Genomic DNA, 18,827 nt, shown 5'->3' on the forward strand with positions numbered 1-18,827 from the left:
GGAGCCAAGCGCTTGTTTTAACCTAATTTTCCCTCACTTCCCACCGTGCACTACTGTGTTTAGATGGAGACAGGTGTGGACACTACACCACTGATACTTTGTTTTACTGCACAATGTTTGTGATGACAAGCAAACAAACTCAATAGCACGCAAACAGTGAGCATGTTAGAATGATAGGTCAAGTAACTAAATATATGACTCTTTGGTGTATACCGGTACTTAAACATTTAGCTTAAATAGTTAGCATGATAACTTTAGCATGCTAACAATGGGCATGCCTTGAAATATAGGGTCAAGTAACAAAATATATAACTCTTTGGTGTATACTGGTACTTAAACAAATAGCTTAAATAGTTATTGTGATAACTTTAGCATGCTAGCATGCCCCCTCGATCCCGGGAGGGACAAGCGGTAGAAAATAGACGGCTGGCTTAGTATGTCAACAGTTAGCATGCTAGCAACGTAGCATCAGGTTACAAAATATGACTCTCAGGGGTATACTTGCAAAATTAGTGAAATCATTTAGTATGCTAATATTAGCATGCTAACATGGAAACAGTTGGCATCAGAATCAGAAATACTTCAATAAGAAATGAACATTTTCAGCACAATCAAGAGCAGACAAACATTACAGGGAGACAGAACAGGATCAAACATTACAGGGAGACAGAAGAGGATCAAACATTACAGGGAGACAGAACAGGATCAACAATTGCAGGGAGACAGAACAGGATCAAATATTACAGGGAGACAGAACAGGATCAACAATTGCAGGGAGACAGAACAGGATCAAACATTACAGGGAGACAGAACAGGATCAAACATTACAGGGAGACAGAACAGGATCAAACATTACAGGGAGACATTACAGGGAGACAGAACAGGATCAAACATTACAGGGAGACAGAAGAGGATCAAACATTACAGGGAGACAGAACAGGATCAAACATTACAGGGAGACAAAACAGGATCAACAATTGCAGGGAGACAGAACAGGATCAAACATTACAGGGAGACAGAACAGGATCAACAATTGCAGGGAGACAGAACAGGATCAAACATTACAGGGAGACAGAAGAGGATCAAACATTACAGGGAGACAGAACAGGATCGCTGACGGCGCCCCTTACAAAAAAGGTGAGAAACAGGTAAACGCTGGGGATGGGGGGGGGGAAGAATAAATATCATAATTCAGTCTAAGCCTGGGCCCCTGGAGAGAAGGTCCAGACTGAGGCCAAGGAAAAAAAACCCTCATAGCCATAGCACACATCACATGTGTGTAAGAGGTAATCATCAAACATTAAAAGAGCACACTTCCAAGATGGCGCCAAGTAACAGAATCCCTGATTTTTAGGTAGAAAAGTAGAAACTGAGCCAAGCTGACTTGCAAAACAGAAGTCCACTTTGTCCCAGTGAGGAGGAGAACTTTTCTCAACTTTGCCTCGTTTTTTTTTCACAACGGCTTGAAGAAAGTGCCTTCTTGCATCACCAAGTGAAGAGTGGCTCAACTTTGTGCTTCCTTGTTGCACTCAGGTAGCCAAGGTCTTCTTGAGGAAATGTCAACCAAATGTTTTGAACTGGACATCTCCTCACAGGGAAGGCAACGAGCCGGGCGATGAGTCGACGGTGACGTACAGAGAGCTGCTGCACCACGTCTGCCGCTTTGCCAACGTGCTCAAGTCCCAGGGTGAGTTAGAGTTGACACACTGTGATGACCACCAGCGCTTCAACATGTGGGTGTGTGCCGCAGGTGTGAGGAAAGGTGAGCGTGTGGCCATCTACATGCCCATGGTGGTGGAGCTGGTGGTGGCCATGCTGGCCTGCGCTCGCATAGGAGCCGTCCACTCCATCGTGGTAAGTCTGGCAGGCAGGAGCCCGGTGAAGGAAGTCCAAGATGAAGGCCTGTGTGACAGTTTGCAGGGTTCTCTGCCGAGTCTCTGAGTGACAGGATCATGGACTCTCAGTGCACCCTGCTGGTCACTGCAGGTGAGAGGAATACATCACCTCTTTCCACTTATTTCACACATAAACCTTTGCTATAGACTCATTTGAAAAATATACTGTTTAAGAAGACACTCCTAAAATATGTTTAGATATAATTATGTTTTGTTAAAATAGCCAAGTGTGACTGCCATCATATTGCAGTCTACACGTATCTCTTATGTGTGACTGCCATCATATTGCAGTCTACACGTATCTCTTATGTGTGACTGCCATCATATTGCAGTCTACACGTATCTCTTATGTGTGACTGCCATCATATTGCAGTCTACACGTATCTCTTATGTGTGACTGCCATCATATTGCAGTCTACACGTATCTTATGTGTGACTGCCATCATATTGCAGTCTACACATATGTCTTATGTGTGACTGCCATCATATTGCAGTCTACACGTATTTCTTATGTGTGACTGCCATCACATTGCAGTCTACACGTATCTCTTATGTGTGACTGCCATCATATTGCAGTCTACACGTATCTTATGTGTGACTGCCATCATATTGCAGTCTACACATATGTCTTATGTGTGACTGCCATCATATTGCAGTCTACACGTATCTCTTATGTGTGACTGCCATCATATTGCAGTCTACACATATGTCTTATGTGTGACTGCCATCATATTGCAGTCTACACGTATCTCTTATGTGTGACTGCCATCATATTGCAGTCTACACGTATCTTATGTGTGACTGCCATCATATTGCAGTCTACACATATGTCTTATGTGTGACTGCCATCATATTGCAGTCTACACATATGTCTTATGTGTGACTGCCATCATATTGCAGTCTACACGTATCTCTTATGTGTGACTGCCATCATATTGCAGTCTACACGTATCTTATGTGTGACTGCCATCATATTGCAGTCTACACATATGTCTTATGTGTGACTGCCATCATATTGCAGTCTACACGTATCTCTTATGTGTGACTGCCATCATATTGCAGTCTACACATATGTCTTATGTGTGACTGCCATCATATTGCAGTCTACACGTATCTCTTATGTGTGACTGCCATCATATTGCAGTCTACACGTATCTTATGTGTGACTGCCATCATATTGCAGTCTACACATATGTCTTATGTGTGACTGCCATCATATTGCAGTCTACACGTATCTCTTATGTGTGACTGCCATCACATTGCAGTCTACACGTATCTCTTATGTGTGACTGCCATCATATTGCAGTCTACACGTATCTCTTATGTGTGACTGCCATCATATTGCAGTCTACACGTATCTCTTATGTGTGACTGCCATCATATTGCAGTCTACACGTATCTCTTATGTGTGACTGCCATCATATTGCAGTCTACACATATCTCTTATGTGTGACTGCCATCATATTGCAGTCTACACATATCTCTTATGTGTGACTGCCATCATATTGCAGTCTACACGTATCTCTTATGTGTGACTGCCATCATATTGCAGTCTACACATATCTCTTATGTGTGACTGCCATCATATTGCAGTCTACTCGTATCTCTTATGTGTGACTGCCATCATATTGCAGTCTACATGTATCTCTTATGTGTGACTGCCATCATATTGCAGTCTACACGTATCTCTTATGTGTGACTGCCATCATATTGCAGTCTACACGTATCTCTTATGTGTGACTGCCATCATATTGCAGTCTACACGTATCTTTTATGTATGACTGCCATCATATTGCAGTCTACACTGATTGCGTACATTAGGGGCACTGCATTATAAGGTGCACTGTCGAGTTTTGCGAAAATTAAAAGGATTTTAAGGTCGCCTTATAGTCTGAAAAATACGGTAGTTAAACACACATTTAGAAGCAGGAAAACAAAGTACAGTCAGGTGTAAAAAACAAAAGAAAAACAATTGAACAAAAAAGAGAATCAAATCAAGCACTTAGGCATGGAGACTGTTTCTACAAACATGTGTGAAAGAATGGGCCGCTCTCAGTGATTTCCAGCGTGGAACTGTCACAGGATGCCACCTGTGCTACAAATCCAGTCCTGAAATTTCCTCTGGGCTTTATTCTGGGTTTGGAGGTTGCCAGGAGAACGCTACATTTCGGACTGCATTGTGCCGAATGTGAAATTTGGTGGAGGAGGAATTATGGTGTGGGGTTGTTTTTCAGGAGTCAGGCTTGGCCCCTTAGTTCCAGTGAAAGGAACTTTGAATGCAAAACATTTTGGACAATTCCATGCTCCCAACCTTGTGGGAACAGTTTGGAGCGAGCCTCTTCCTCTTCCAACATGACCATAAAGACATGGATGACAGAGTCTGGTGTGGATGAACTTGACTGGCCTGCACAGAGTCCTGACCTGAACCCCATAGAACACCTTTGGGATTAATTAGAATGGAGACTGAGAGCCAGGCCTTCTCCACTAACATCAGTGTGTGACCTCACCAATGCACTTTTGGAAGAATGGTGGAAAATTACTATAAAGACACTCCACAACCTTGTGGACAGCCTTCCCAGAAGAGTTGAAGCTGTAATAGCTGCAAAAGGTCATATTGACCCCTATGGGATGGCACTTCTAGTTCATATGTGAGTCAAGGCAGGTGGCCAAATACTTTTGTCAATATAGTGTATGTTGTGTGGCTAATCCGTTAAGGGAATTACAAACAAACAATACCACGGCACTGAGAGCCAGTGAAGGGATGCTGAAATTAGAGTAATGTGCTCGTGTTTTTTAGTGCAGGTTAAAAACGGCAATGGAGAGAGTTTGATCCAACTTGGAGTGTTGCAGTGGTCCACATGTGATGAAGTAAAAGCATGGATTACCGTATTTTCCGCACCATAAGGCGCCCTGGGTTATAAGCCGCGCCTTCAATGAACGGCATATTTCAAAACTTTGTCCACCTATAAGCCGCCCCGTGTTATAAGCCGCATCTAACTGCGCTAAAGGAATGTCAAAAAAACAGTCAAATAGGTCAGTCAAACTTTAATAATATATTAAAAACCAGCGTGATGTGGGCGCGCATGGAGTCGTATATCAACATGGACGGAGCTGCGTGAAAAAAGCCACCCGGCCTCTTCGCGTAAACTTAAACTTACCTTAACCACTCGCTCATCTTTTCTTCATCCATCCCTTCGAGTTAGCTTTTATGATGACGCCGGCTGGAAAGGTCTCTTTTGGCAAGGTCTTCCTTTTGAATATCACCATGGGTGGAAGTTTCTGGCCATTAGCATGGCAAGCTAGAACCACAGTGAAGGATGACTTCTCATTCCCTGTGGTGCGAATATTCACCGTACGTGCTCCCGTTGTATCCACAGTGCGGTTCACAGGAATATCAGTTGCTGTGAAATAGTAATCCGTGTGCGGATGGAGAGATTGCGTCTTTTCGTGAACCGGATCCCTGACGCTTAGTAGGAGCCATTTTGTGGTCTTTACAGATGTAAACACACAAAGGAAATGAAACGTACGGTGATATCCGCGCGCTTTTTCTTCTTCTACGCGGGCGGGTGGTTGCTTACAGTAGAAGAAGAAGCGCTTCCTGTTCTATGGGGGCGGGTGCTTACCTTGGCGGTTGCTTGCGTAGAAGAAGAAGCGCTTCCTGTTCTACCGGGAAAAAAGATGGCGGCTGTTTACCGAAGTTGCGAGACCGAAACTTTATGAAAATGAATCTTAATATTTATCCATATATAAAGCGCACCGGGTTATAAGCCGCACTGTCAGCTTTTGAGAAAATTTGTGGTTTTTAGGTGCGCCTTATAGTGCGGAAAATACGGTACACGCTCAAAGTCGTTAAAAGAGTTACATTTTTGCTAAAAGTCTTACATGATAAAAACAAACTAAATGAGTTATGAATATGTTTCTTAACTAAACTGTCAATAAAATCAAGCGCAATTGAAAATACAGCTTTACCACTTTAGTCATATTTGTTGCACCCTAAGAAACTTCTCTGTGACTTCAGTTTGAGACCTCTTCTGTTTTGAGTCGTTACTGCCCCCAGTGGTGGCAGAGTGTATTACCAGTGACAACTGCTTCAGAAAAGTGGTGTAAAGCAAGTAGTAACAAGTTGTGGTACTACTGTCCTCCTTCAGATGGCTTCTATCGAGGAGATAAGCTGATCAACCTGAAGATCTTAGCCGACGAAGCACTGCAGAAGTGCAGGGACAAGTAAGTGCTACACACACACACACACACACACACACACACACACACACACAATTAGTGAAAATTAGTTGTATTTTTATTACAAACAAACAAAGAAACGTGATGGACAGCATGATATAGCGTGTTGTTGGTCTCTAGACGACTCCAAGTGATGACAGCCGTGTGTGTGTGTGTGTGTGTGTGTGTGTGTGTGTGTGTGTGTGTGTGTGTGTGTGTGTGTGTGTGTGTGTGTGTGTGTGTGTGTGTGTGTGTGTGTGTGTGTGTGTGTGTGTGTGTGTGTGTGTGTGTGTGTGTGTGTGTGTGTGTGTGTGTGTGTGTGTGTGTGTGTGTGTGTGTGTGTGTGTGTGTGTGTGTGTGTGTGTGTGTGTTTCCAGGGGCTTCCCACTCCACAGGTGCATTGTGTTGAAACATTTATCCAAAGAAGCACAAGAGACTTCTCTCAGCTGTCCACCTGCCAAAAGGTCCTGCCCTGACCTGCAGGTAACCTCACGCCGGAAACATCTAGAAATAATCTGTTCCTGGGTCAAACCGTGGTTGCCATAAAAGCTTTATTAAAGGGGAACCACACTTTTTTTTTATCATTCCTTATGTGAGCCAATAACACACATGTTTGAACTTTGTTTTCCTGCATTCTAAATCGTAAATAAACGCTAGCAAAAGTCAGCTAACAATGGAGGTATTGGGAGTTGCTCCATTCTGCCTATAAAGCACTTAAAAAATATCCAAAATCCTCCATCAAGGTTTTATATACATGGTGTAAGTGAATATGTCGTGTAGTAACATTCATAATAACATGTAATATATACATGATGTAAGTATATATGTCATGTAGTAACATTCATAATAACATGTAATATATACATGATGTAAGTATATATGTCATGTAGTAACATTCATAATAACATGTAATATATACATGATGTAAGTATATATGTCATGTAGTAACATTCATAATAACATGTAATATATACATGATGTAAGTATATATGTCATGTAGTAACATTCATAATAACATGTACTATATACATGATGTAATTATATATGTCATGTAGTAACATTCATAATAACATGTAATATATACATGATGTAAGTATATATGTCACGTAGTAACATTCATAATAACATGTAATATATACATGATGTAAGTATATATGTCATGTAGTAACATTCATAATAACATGTAATATATACATGATGTAAGTATATATGTCATGTAGTAACATTCATAATAACATGTAATATATACATGATGTAAGTATATATGTCATGTAGTAACATTCATAATAACATGTAATATATACATGATGTAAGTATATATGTCATGTAGTAACATTCATAATAACATGTAATATATACATGATGTAAGTATATATGTCATGTAGTAACATTCATAATAACATGTACTATATACATGATGTAATTATATATGTCATGTAGTAACATTCATAATAACATGTAATATATACATGATGTAAGTATATATGTCACGTAGTAACATTCATAATAACATGTAATATATACATGATGTAAGTATATATGTCATGTAGTAACATTCATAATAACATGTAATATATACATGATGTAAGTATATATGTCATGTAGTAACATTCATAATAACATGTAATATATACATGATGTAAGTATATATGTCATGTAGTAACATTCATAATAACATGTAATATATATACATGATGTAAGTATATATGTCATGTAGTAACATTCATGTAATATTTACATGTTTTTGTCATTTTAAGCATACGGAGGCGTATTCATTTCACAGACTCATCACAATGTTTGCTTTTCCTTCAACAACAACAACAACAAGACTTCATGAGAGACAACAAAGACTACTTTGGGACAAATGATGATAGCAGTATGTTGAAGCACAGTACGTCTGACTATGGTAGCCGTAATGCGCCGACAATCCATCCAGTGGTGTGGCTTCATAGCTTACCAAAACATTTTGACAGACTTTTGAGCGGCGTGTGTAATGTTGTATATTCTCAATGAAACATCAAAGTTTTGGGTTTACTTGCTAATCTGTACTTTCTAGCATCAGGCGTCAACTTGCAGTCCACACACATCGCTTATGTGTGACTGCCATCTACTGGTCACACTTATCATTACACCATGTACCAAATAAAATTGCTGCGAGGTCGGTGAGCACAACCAGAATGAACACATACTGGACTATAAGGCGCACTGTGGATTTTTGAGCAAATGAAAGGATTTAAAGTGCGCCTTATAGTCCGAAAAATATGGTCACCCGCCTTTAAAAGCGTTATTTTGTGTAGAGACAGTGTTTTTAGTAAGCTAGTTAGCGGTCATACAGGTGTAAAAAGAAGTGAAGCGGTTGATTGACGGTAGCCTGCTTCCTCCCCCGCAGGACAGAGAGACGAGCAGAGTAAAGAAAAGTCGTCCTGTTCCACAGGTACTTTCACCTCCGCTTTTGCTCTGCCACACTGGACACACCAGCAGGATCAACACAAAAATGCAGCTAAAGGGTAGAAAGTCTAAATCTGTTCAAAACAAATACATCCCAATTAAAAAAATAAAAAATAAAATAAATCCAAGTAAGTTTTTATTACCCGGCAGTAGCATTTTTTTTAAAACCCTGTGGTCTACAACGACATGTGAACACATGAACTCTTCTTTTTGTTGATGACTTAATTGTAAGAGTGTAACAGTACACAAACATTTGGGTTCGGTACGTACCTCGGTTTAGAGGTCACGGTTCGGTTCATTTTCGGTACAGTAAGAAAACTACAAAATATAAATTTTTGGTTATTTATTTACCAAATTTGTAAACAATGGATTTATCCTTTTTTTTTTTTTTTTTTTTTTTTTTAAGAATGGTTGTGTTAGAAGTGGAATAACATGTAAATATGGATCATGGTAGCATTAAAAGTGGAATAACATAAATATATGGAGAATGGTGGTGTTAGAAGTGGAATAGCATGTAAATATGGATCATGGCAGCATTACAAGTTGAATAACATGTGAATATGGATCATGGTAGCATTACAAATGGAATAACATGACTGTATGGCTCATGGTAGCGTTAGAAGTGGAATAACGTGTAAATATGGATCATGGTAGCATTACAAGTAGAATAATATAAATATGGATCATGGTAGCATTACAAGTGGAATAACATGACTGTATGGCTCATGGTGGCGTTAGAAGTTGAATAACGCATAAATATGGATCATAGGTAGCAATACAAGTGGAATAACATGAATATATGGAGAATGGTGGTATTAGAAGTGGAATAACATGTAAATATGGATCATAGGTAGCAATACAAGTGGAATAACATGAATATATGGAGAATGGTGGTGTTAGAAGTGGAATAACATGTAAATATGGATCATGGTAGCATTAAAAGTGGCATAACATGAATATATGGAGAATGGTGGCGTTAGAAGTGGCGTAACATGAATATATGGATAATGTTGGTGTTAGAAGTGGAATTACATGTGAATATGGATCATGGTAGCATTAAAAGTGGAATAACATAAATATATGGAGAATGGTGGTGTTAGAAGTGGAATAGCATGTAAATATGGATCATGGCAGCATTACAAGTTGAATAACATGTGAATATGGATCATGGTAGCATTACAAATGGAATAACATGACTGTATGGCTCATGGTAGCGTTAGAAGTGGAATAACGTGTAAATATGGATCATGGTAGCATTACAAGTAGAATAATATAAATATGGATCATGGTAGCATTACAAGTGGAATAACATGACTGTATGGCTCATGGTGGCGTTAGAAGTTGAATAACGCATAAATATGGATCATAGGTAGCAATACAAGTGGAATAACATGAATATATGGAGAATGGTGGTATTAGAAGTGGAATAACATGTAAATATGGATCATAGGTAGCAATACAAGTGGAATAACATGAATATATGGAGAATGGTGGTGTTAGAAGTGGAATAACATGTAAATATGGATCATGGTAGCATTAAAAGTGGCATAACATGAATATATGGAGAATGGTGGCGTTAGAAGTGGCGTAACATGAATATATGGATAATGTTGGTGTTAGAAGTGGAATTACATGTGAATATGGATCATGGTAGCATTAAAAGTGGAATAACATAAATATATGGAGAATGGTGGTGTTAGAAGTGGAATAGCATGTAAATATGGATCATGGCAGCATTACAAGTTGAATAACATGTGAATATGGATCATGGTAGCATTACAAATGGAATAACATGACTGTATGGCTCATGGTAGCGTTAGAAGTGGAATAACGTGTAAATATGGCTTTATCCTTTTAACATTGGGAACACTATTATTGTCATGTCTGTGTAATCATGTTTTGTTTTAAGTCATGTTTTGTTTAGTTATCGGACTCTTTAGTTTCGGTCTTTTCACTCCCTTGTCTTGTTTCCATGATTACCCCATTAGTTTCACCTGTTCAGAGGTGGGTAGAGTAGCCAGAAATTGTACTCAAGTAAGAGTACTGTTACTTTAGAGATTTATTACTCAAGTAAAAGTAAGGAGTAGTCACCCAAATATTTACTTGAGTAAAAGTAAAAAGTATGTTGTGAAAAAACTACTCAAGTACTGAGTAACTGATGAGTAACATACACACTCATATCATATATATATATACATATATATATATATATATATATATATATATATACATACATACATACATATACATTGATATATACAGTATATAATTTATATGTATTTATTTTGCTGTTTTTGTTTACATGTTAAAGGTGTTTTAATGAATATACATGCATGTTTAACACATATAGATTCCTTTCTTTCATGAAGACAAGAATATAAGTTGGTGTATTACCTGATTCTGATGACTTGCGTTGATTCTATTCAGACAGTAGTGATGATAACGTCCACGTTTTCAAATGGAGGAGAAAAAAAGTTCCTCCTTTCTGTCTAATACCACATGAAAGTGGTTGGTTTTTGGCATCTTATTTGTCCAGCTTCCATATTCGTTTTTATACACTTTACAAGAAATATATTGGCGTCAAACTCCGTAGCTTGCTAGCTTGTTTGCGCTGGCTTTCGGAGACTCTTATTTTGAAAGCGCAGGCGCGATGGAGCGGCACTTTTATTGTGAAGACAGGAACGTCCTCATGTGCGGTCAGTCTTTAGGCTTTTGACGGGATGTACGGTTGAAATAAAAATGTATCTTTTTTCCTTCACACTTTTGATTGATTGGAACTTTTATTAGTAGATTGCACAGTACAGTACATATTCCCTACAATTGACCACTAAAGGGCAACACCCCAATAAGTTTTTACACTTGTTTAAGTCAGGTCATGTGACCATCTGGCTCTGTTTGATTGGTCCAACGTCACCTGTGACTGCATCTGATTGGTGGAACGAAGTGAAACGTCACCAGTAAGGCAGGCACACTTTGAAGGTCTGTCTGACAGACCAAAACAAACAAAGCGTGCACTAACAGATCGATAAAAATTAGTAGCGAGCAGCGAGCTGAATGTAGATAAAAGTAGCGGAGTAAAAGTAGCGTTCCTTCTCTATAATTTTACTTAAGTAAAAGTAAAAGTACGTTGCATTAAAACTACTCTTAGAAGTACAATTTATCCCAAAAGTTACTCAAGTAGATGTAACGGAGTAAATGTAGCGCGTTACTACCCACCTCTGCACCTGTTCCACGTTTGGACTCATTGTGCACTCTTGATTGTCACCATAGCAACCCGTTAGTTTTCACCTGTCACGTCACGCACCTGTTTCACGTTTTGAGTCACGCACCTGTTTTCGTTAATCATGTCTGTAGTATTTAAGTTCAGTGTTTTTCAGTTTGTCTTTGTGACGACATCTGTCAAGACTTGGACTATGGCTTGGTTTGTTCTCCCGAGGTGCAAGTGAATTGGACCATACGTGGCGTGAAGGGGAATACATGATTTATTTAAACACTAAAACTACAAAAAAAAAGATCAAACAAAAGGCGCGCACAGGGGCGGAGGTACAAAACTAGACTATAAACACAGAACTTACACATTGGCGGAACCTATGAACAATTAAACAAAACACTAACTGTGGCTTAACAAAAACTTACTTGGCATGGAACCGGCATGAAAAAGGAGTAGCAAGGGTCATAAGGGTGTGGAGATGTCGTCAGAAAGACAAACTGAAAAACAATGAACTTAAATACTACAGACATGATTAACGAAAACAGGTGCGTGACGTGACAGGTGAAAACTAATGGGTTGCTATGGTGACAATCAAGAGTGCACAATGAGTCCAAACGTGGAACAGGTGAAACTAATGGGGTAATCATGGAAACAAGACAAGGGAGTGAAAAGACAGAAACTAAAGAGTCCGATAACTAAACAAAACATGGCTTAAAACAAAACATGATTACACAGACATGACAATAATAATCCTGCCCACGTTAATCAACATTAAACTGCCTCAAGTTGTTGCTCAGATTAAATAAAATGACACAACTTTTCTTCTACATATAAAAAGTGCAACGTTAAACAGTTTCAAGTCAACTCATCATGCTTCATTTATTACAGCATTTAGGAAACCTGTAGTTGATTTTTATTATGTGAATGTTATATTTGTATCAACATGTGATAGCAGGGACCCTGCCATTCAAAACTAGGCTGCTGCATTACTAATGATTCATGTAACTATAGCTGAAAAAAATGGTACAATAGCAATAGGAGAGACTATTCATCCCTGAACACCATGGAGTTCATGTAGCATACCTGCCAACTACTCCGGTTTTCCCGTAATTAGTACGGTTTTCATCAACCTATTCCGGGTTACGGTTGCAGTGATAAAAAATACGGTTTTTCATTAATTAAATTTTTTATTTTTTTTAAAAGTTTTATTCACGAAATCGCGTAACAACAATGACAATCGACACTGCTTCCCGTAACTTCCTATCGAGCCATTCCGAATGCCATGCGCGAGGCTATTTATAGCACCGCTGCCAAGCACGAGGCACCAGTTGCCATTGTTTGCAAACGAGCGAACGATCATGGAATCAGCCGGAGAAAAATCGCAAACGAGTCTTAAACCGAAAAGAAAACTGCAGTCATTCCTTAAAGAATATTCAAAAGCCTATCCGGGAATAATTATCCGTTCCAAAAAGGGGTGAAAACTACGCGAATTGCACCTTGTGCAGACAAGATTTTTCGATCGGACACGGAGGAATTAGTGATGTAAAAGACCACGTTGGGACAAAAAAAACACAAGTCTAATGCCGTTGCTAGCGATACAAGTGGAAAACTTTCAACGTTTTTCGTCGCCCAAACAGATTCTTTGGATGTGATAAATGCCGAAGTTTTATTTACGGAGGCAATAATTGAGCAAACAAAAAGGTAATGACACCAATGTTATCTATTGGAATTGTTTAGTACTGTTATACTGTTAAAAGTGTTTATACTATTTATGCTTTCAAGTCCAAGTTGAAGAAATCTTGTTAAATGTTGACAGCATAACTACCAAAATACAGAAGTATGTCCTTAATATTTTTGCAGTGCTATTTCTGTTGAAAAGTTCAAATGATTACATTAGAGATGTGATGTGCCACTTTTCAAGTGTCTGATGGCTTCAATTAATTTTCATTCATTTTTCATATTTTGAATTCTTTTGAAAGGCTTACAAAAAAACTACATTTGAATTGTAATTCCATGCTATTGACAGGACTATTAATTTTAATGAAGTTAGCTTACCATGTTTACAGTATGATAATTGTGATAGAAATGTGAATTTTAGGCACAGAATATTTTATACAATTGAACAAGGCAGTAGATTATACAAGCTTGGACAGAAAGTTAATAATGACACCAATTTTTTTTTTGAATGGAATTGTTTAGTACTGTTTTACCATTTGTTTACTGTAAAAAGTGTTTATACTTTCAATGAACAAATTGAAGTCTTGTGAAAGGTTGACAGGATAACTGGCATTAACTGTCAAAATAATGTCAAACTATTGAAGTTAGCTTACAGAATAAACATGTCAATCAACCCATATGATTTTTGCTGTAATATTTTTGTTTTGAAAAGTCACTGTGACTGATAGAAAAGTGATGGTTTTAGCAACATTTTAACCTGTCCGAATGCTAATAATCATTTTGCGTCGGGGGGCGAACCTGAACCCCCCACCAGGACTTTGTCCTGGACCCTGGCTTCTAGGTTTTTCTGATTTCAAAAGTTGGCAGGTATGTATTTGTATCAACATGTGATAGCAGGGACCCTGCCATTCAAAACTAGGCTGCTGCATTACGAATGATTCATGTAACTATAGCTGAAAAATAGTACAATAGCAATAGGAGAGACTATTCATCCCTGAACACCATGGAGTTCATGTAGACTTAATGATGCACTTACATTATTATATCAACTATCAGAGACAGAAACTCTTCATTTAACATAATGTCCTTTTTTGCTGCTTCAACACAGAAAAAGGTCAAGTGAAATAACAGACAGACAGGGCTTTGCTGTCCGTAACACACACACACCGCAAAATGAGCTAATGTTACGCGAAAAGCGAATTAGCCTTCACCTCAAGCCAGGACTGCGAGCGAGCTGAGCTGCCTTTTATATTTCTAGAAGGTCAACGGGCTCATAGTGATGTTACTAGTAGTTGACTGGGAGGTGTTTGTTATCATTTGGGGAGAGTCCGCTGCCTGATGATTACCTGCCAAACGCTAAGCACTGACTACATGCGCTCTGAATACGCACTGCTGATTGGCTGTTAGCGCTCTGTGTGTAACCAATCAGATGGTTGTGTGGGTGGGACAATGCTGGGTGTGTGTAGAGGACTGACAGAAACAGAGGCGGCTACTTAATATGTTCGTGTGGAAACTCGTTCGGTACACCTCCGAACCGAACCGAAAACCCCGTACCAAAACGGTTCAATCCAAATACACGTACCGTTACACCCCAACCTAATTGTCAATCAAGGGAGTTAAATCAATAACAAGAAAAAGGTTTCATGTTTTGCAATGTCTTCTTCCTCTTCACTGCAGTCTAACTAATATTATTTTCTGTTGTTTACCTCATCTTTCAGCACACTTTTCACCAAACTTTGTTTCTTTCCAGCAAAGTTTGTTTTCCCGATTGCACTTTTTCTTTGCGCCGCATCTTGAGGAGGCATCACATCAACATGCTCTTTCCTTCTCTTGAGTAGACTTACCTCTCTTTTCAAAAGGTCCGACTCAAAGTCATTGTCATGTCAATCTGTTCCTAAAATATCAAGACTAAACACTTACCGTATTTTCCGCACCATAAGGCGCCCTGGGTTAAAAGCCGCGCCTTCAATGAACGGCATATTTCAAAACTTTGTCCACCTATAAGCCGCCCCGTGTTGTAAGCCGCATCTAACTGCGCTAAAGGAATGTCAAAAAAACAGTCAGATAGGTCAGTCAAACTTTAATAATATATTAAAAACCAGCGTTCTAACAACTCTGTTCACTCCCAAAATGTACGCAAATGTGCAATCACAAACATACGTATATCAACATGGACAGAGCTGCGTGAAAAAAGCCACCCGGCCTCTTCGCGTAAACTTAAACTTACCTTAACCACTCGCTCATCTTTTCTTCATCCATCCCTTCGAGTTAGCTTTTATGATGACGCCGGCTGGAAAGGTCTCTTTTGGCAAGGTCTTCCTTTTGAATATCACCATGGGTGGAAGTTTCTGGCCATTAGCATGGCAAGCTAGAACCACAGTGAAGGATGACTTCTCATTCCCTGTGGTGCGAATATTCACCGTACGTGCTCCCGTTGTATCCACAGTGCGGTTCACAGGAATATCAGTTGCTGTGAAATAATAATCCGTGTGCGGATGGAGAGATTGCGTCTTTTCATGAACCGGATCCCTGTCGCTTAGTAGGAGCCATTTTGTGGTCTTTACAGATGTAAACACACAAAGGAAATGAAACGTACGGTGATATCCGCGCGCTTTTTCTTCTTCTACGCGGGCGGGTGGTTGCTTACAGTAGAAGAAGAAGCGCTTCCTGTTCTATGGGGGCGGGTGCTTACCTTGGCGGTTGCTTGCGTAGAAGAAGAAGCGCTTCCTGTTCTACCGGGAAAAAAGATGGCGGCTGTTTACCGAAGTTGCGAGACCGAAACTTTATGAAAATGAATCTTAATATTAATCCATATATAAAGCGCACCGGGTTATAAGGCGCACTGTCAGCTTTTGAGTAAATTTGTGGTTTTTAGGTGCGCCTTATAGTGCGGAAAATACGGTACATACTTTTTGATACATGTGCAGAGGGACTAGTTTGCGTGGCGGCACCAGAACCCAGACATAAAAGCAAAACGTGGGTCTTTTGGAAAGGGAGGTAGGGTTGTGATGTTTCTTACTGAACATTTGACTGTTTATTCATATTTACTGACATGGACAACATTTGTAGCACACGAGGTTCCTCCAGAGCTGAAGTGTGTCTTAGAACCCTGAGGAACTCCCAGAGCAGCTTCTGCTTGCATGTTGATTCTCTTCTCTACTAACCTTTCTTCCTAAAATCACTATTTAGTCTTTTCTTCAGCTTATTTTCCTCTCCCTTTCTGAGAGGTATGTCCCAAAGTGTAACCTTGTAGTCCTCGCCCGCGTCAGGTGCCGTGGAACCCGGAAGTGGACCGCTGTTGGCACGCTCTGGTCGCCGCGGCGTCTGACGAGTGTGAGCCCGAGTGGTGCGAGTCGGAAGACCCTCTCTTCATCCTCTACACCAGCGGCTCCACGGGCAAACCCAAGGTAGGAGGACCAGGAGGTGCTGGCCTTGGCGCCGGCGGATAACTGCTGTGGTGGTCCTCCGCAGGGGGTCTTGCACACACTCAGCGGCTACATGCTCTACACCGCCGCCACCTTCAAGCTGGTCTTTGACCACCAGCCGGACGACGTCTACTGGTGCACGGCTGACATCGGCTGGATCACCGGACACTCCTACATCACATACGGCCCGCTGGCCAACGGGGCCACCAGCGTCTTGGTGAGCGGCACAACTTCCTCTTCTGCTACTAAAAGGGCTCCAATCAAGTGGTTGGAGGGCGGGCTACAAAAGCGCCTCTAATTAGCGACATTGGCATGAACAGCTGCGGCTGTAGGCAACCTCCTCATGTTTAGATTGTTGTATTCATGCGAGAGGTCCTCAGTTTTATCCAGCTCTGTGTGCACTTTAAGGTAGAGTGTAAAAACAAGTTGACTTTTTATGCCTAATTGTGTTTCATTCAACCATGTTGTATTTACAATACACAAAGTAGGAGAAAATACCATCTGAACATCACAAAATGCCACAAATTCAGTCGGCCTTTTTGAATATTCTGCTCCGGCGATTTCTGCGGATCCTACGTCACTCTAGTAACACTTCTGCACTCTGACCATATTATTAGGGCAGTCATACTGGAAATACGCAAACATTGTAAAGAGATGTGCTGTTTGTCATTTATAATCCTTATCTAAGACAAGAACACATATGTTTATCATTTATAATCCTTATGTAAGACAAGAACACATATGTTTATCATTTATAATCCTTATGTAAGACAAGAACACATATGTTTATCATTTATGATCCTTATGTAAGACAAGAACACATATGTTTATCATTTATAATCCTTATCTAAGACAAGAACACATATGTTTATCATTTATGATCCTTATGTAAGACAAGAACACATAAGTTTATCACTGTTTATCATTTATAATCCTTATGTAAGACAAGAACACATATGTTTATCATTTATGATCCTTATGTAAGACAAGAACACATATGTTTATCATTTATAATCCTTATGTAAGACAAGAACATGTGTATCACTGTTTATCATTTATAATCCTTATGTAAGACAAGAACACATATGCTTGGTTTCTTTTTATGCATTGGAAATCGTAAAAAAATAGCTAACAATGAAGTAAACAGATGGAGGGTCCTCTCGTTATACTCTTTAAAAACAACTCTCTCCTGCGTGTTATGTCTCCTGCGTGTTATGTCTCCTGCGTGTTATGTCTCCTGCGTGTTATGTCTCCTGCGTGTTATGTCTCTTGCGTGTTATGTCTCCTGTGTGTTATGTCTCCTGCGTGTTATGTCTCCTGCGTGTTATGTCTCCTGCGTGTTATGTCTCTTGCGTGTTATGTCTCCTGCGTGTTATGTCTCCTGCGTGTTATGTCTCCTGTGTGCGGATGCTATCGCTCACATGATTGCACAATGCCAGCAGCAGGAAGCAGTACATAAAAGATGTTGAAGATGCAAAGGTTAAAAGTAAACAAACGTGTGTTAAAAGTAAACAAACATGTGTGTTAAAAGTAAACAAACATGTGTGTTAAAAGTAAACAAATGTGTGTTAAAAGTAAACAAAGGTGTGTTAAAAGTAAACAAACGTGTGTTAAAAGTAAACAAAGATGTATGTTAAAAATAAACAAACGTGTTAAAAGTAAACAAACGTGTGTTAAAAGTAAAGAAACATGTGTTAAAAGTAAACCAACAAACACGTGTGTTAAAAGTAAACAAATGTGTGTTAAAAGTAAACAAACATGTGTGTTAAAAGTAAACAAACGTGTGTTAAAAGTAAACAAAGATGTGTGTTAAAAATAAACAAACGTGTTAAAAGTAAACAAACGTGTGTTAAAAGTAAAGAAACATGTGTTAAAAGTAAACCAACAAACACGTGTGTTAAAAGTAAACAAACGTGTGTTAAAAGTAAACAAACGTGTGTTAAACGTAAACAA

The 18,827-nt window shown here is 39.4% G+C and overlaps 1 protein-coding gene across 2 annotated transcripts in view; it reads left to right on the forward strand.

Annotated features, from left to right (window-relative positions):
- acss2 (acyl-CoA synthetase short chain family member 2) overlaps positions 1-18,827 on the forward strand; it is a 50,512-nt gene that overhangs the window by 8,921 nt on the left and 22,764 nt on the right. Inside the window, exons 3-10 of one of the 2 annotated variants that reach the window (XM_061926027.1) lie at positions 1,596-1,687; positions 1,751-1,854; positions 1,914-1,986; positions 6,044-6,119; positions 6,491-6,596; positions 8,503-8,547; positions 16,719-16,856; positions 16,921-17,091. In XM_061926027.1, coding sequence (XP_061782011.1) covers positions 1,596-1,687; positions 1,751-1,854; positions 1,914-1,986; positions 6,044-6,119; positions 6,491-6,596; positions 8,503-8,547; positions 16,719-16,856; positions 16,921-17,091 — 805 coding nt within the window. The remainder of the gene's footprint in view (positions 1-1,595; positions 1,688-1,750; positions 1,855-1,913; positions 1,987-6,043; positions 6,120-6,490; positions 6,597-8,502; positions 8,548-16,718; positions 16,857-16,920; positions 17,092-18,827) is intronic. The other variant, XM_061926028.1, reaches the window with a different exon arrangement.

Source organism: Nerophis lumbriciformis, linkage group LG01 (genome assembly GCF_033978685.3).
Source record: "Nerophis lumbriciformis linkage group LG01, RoL_Nlum_v2.1, whole genome shotgun sequence".
Classification (NCBI taxonomy): Eukaryota; Metazoa; Chordata; class Actinopteri; order Syngnathiformes; family Syngnathidae; genus Nerophis; species Nerophis lumbriciformis.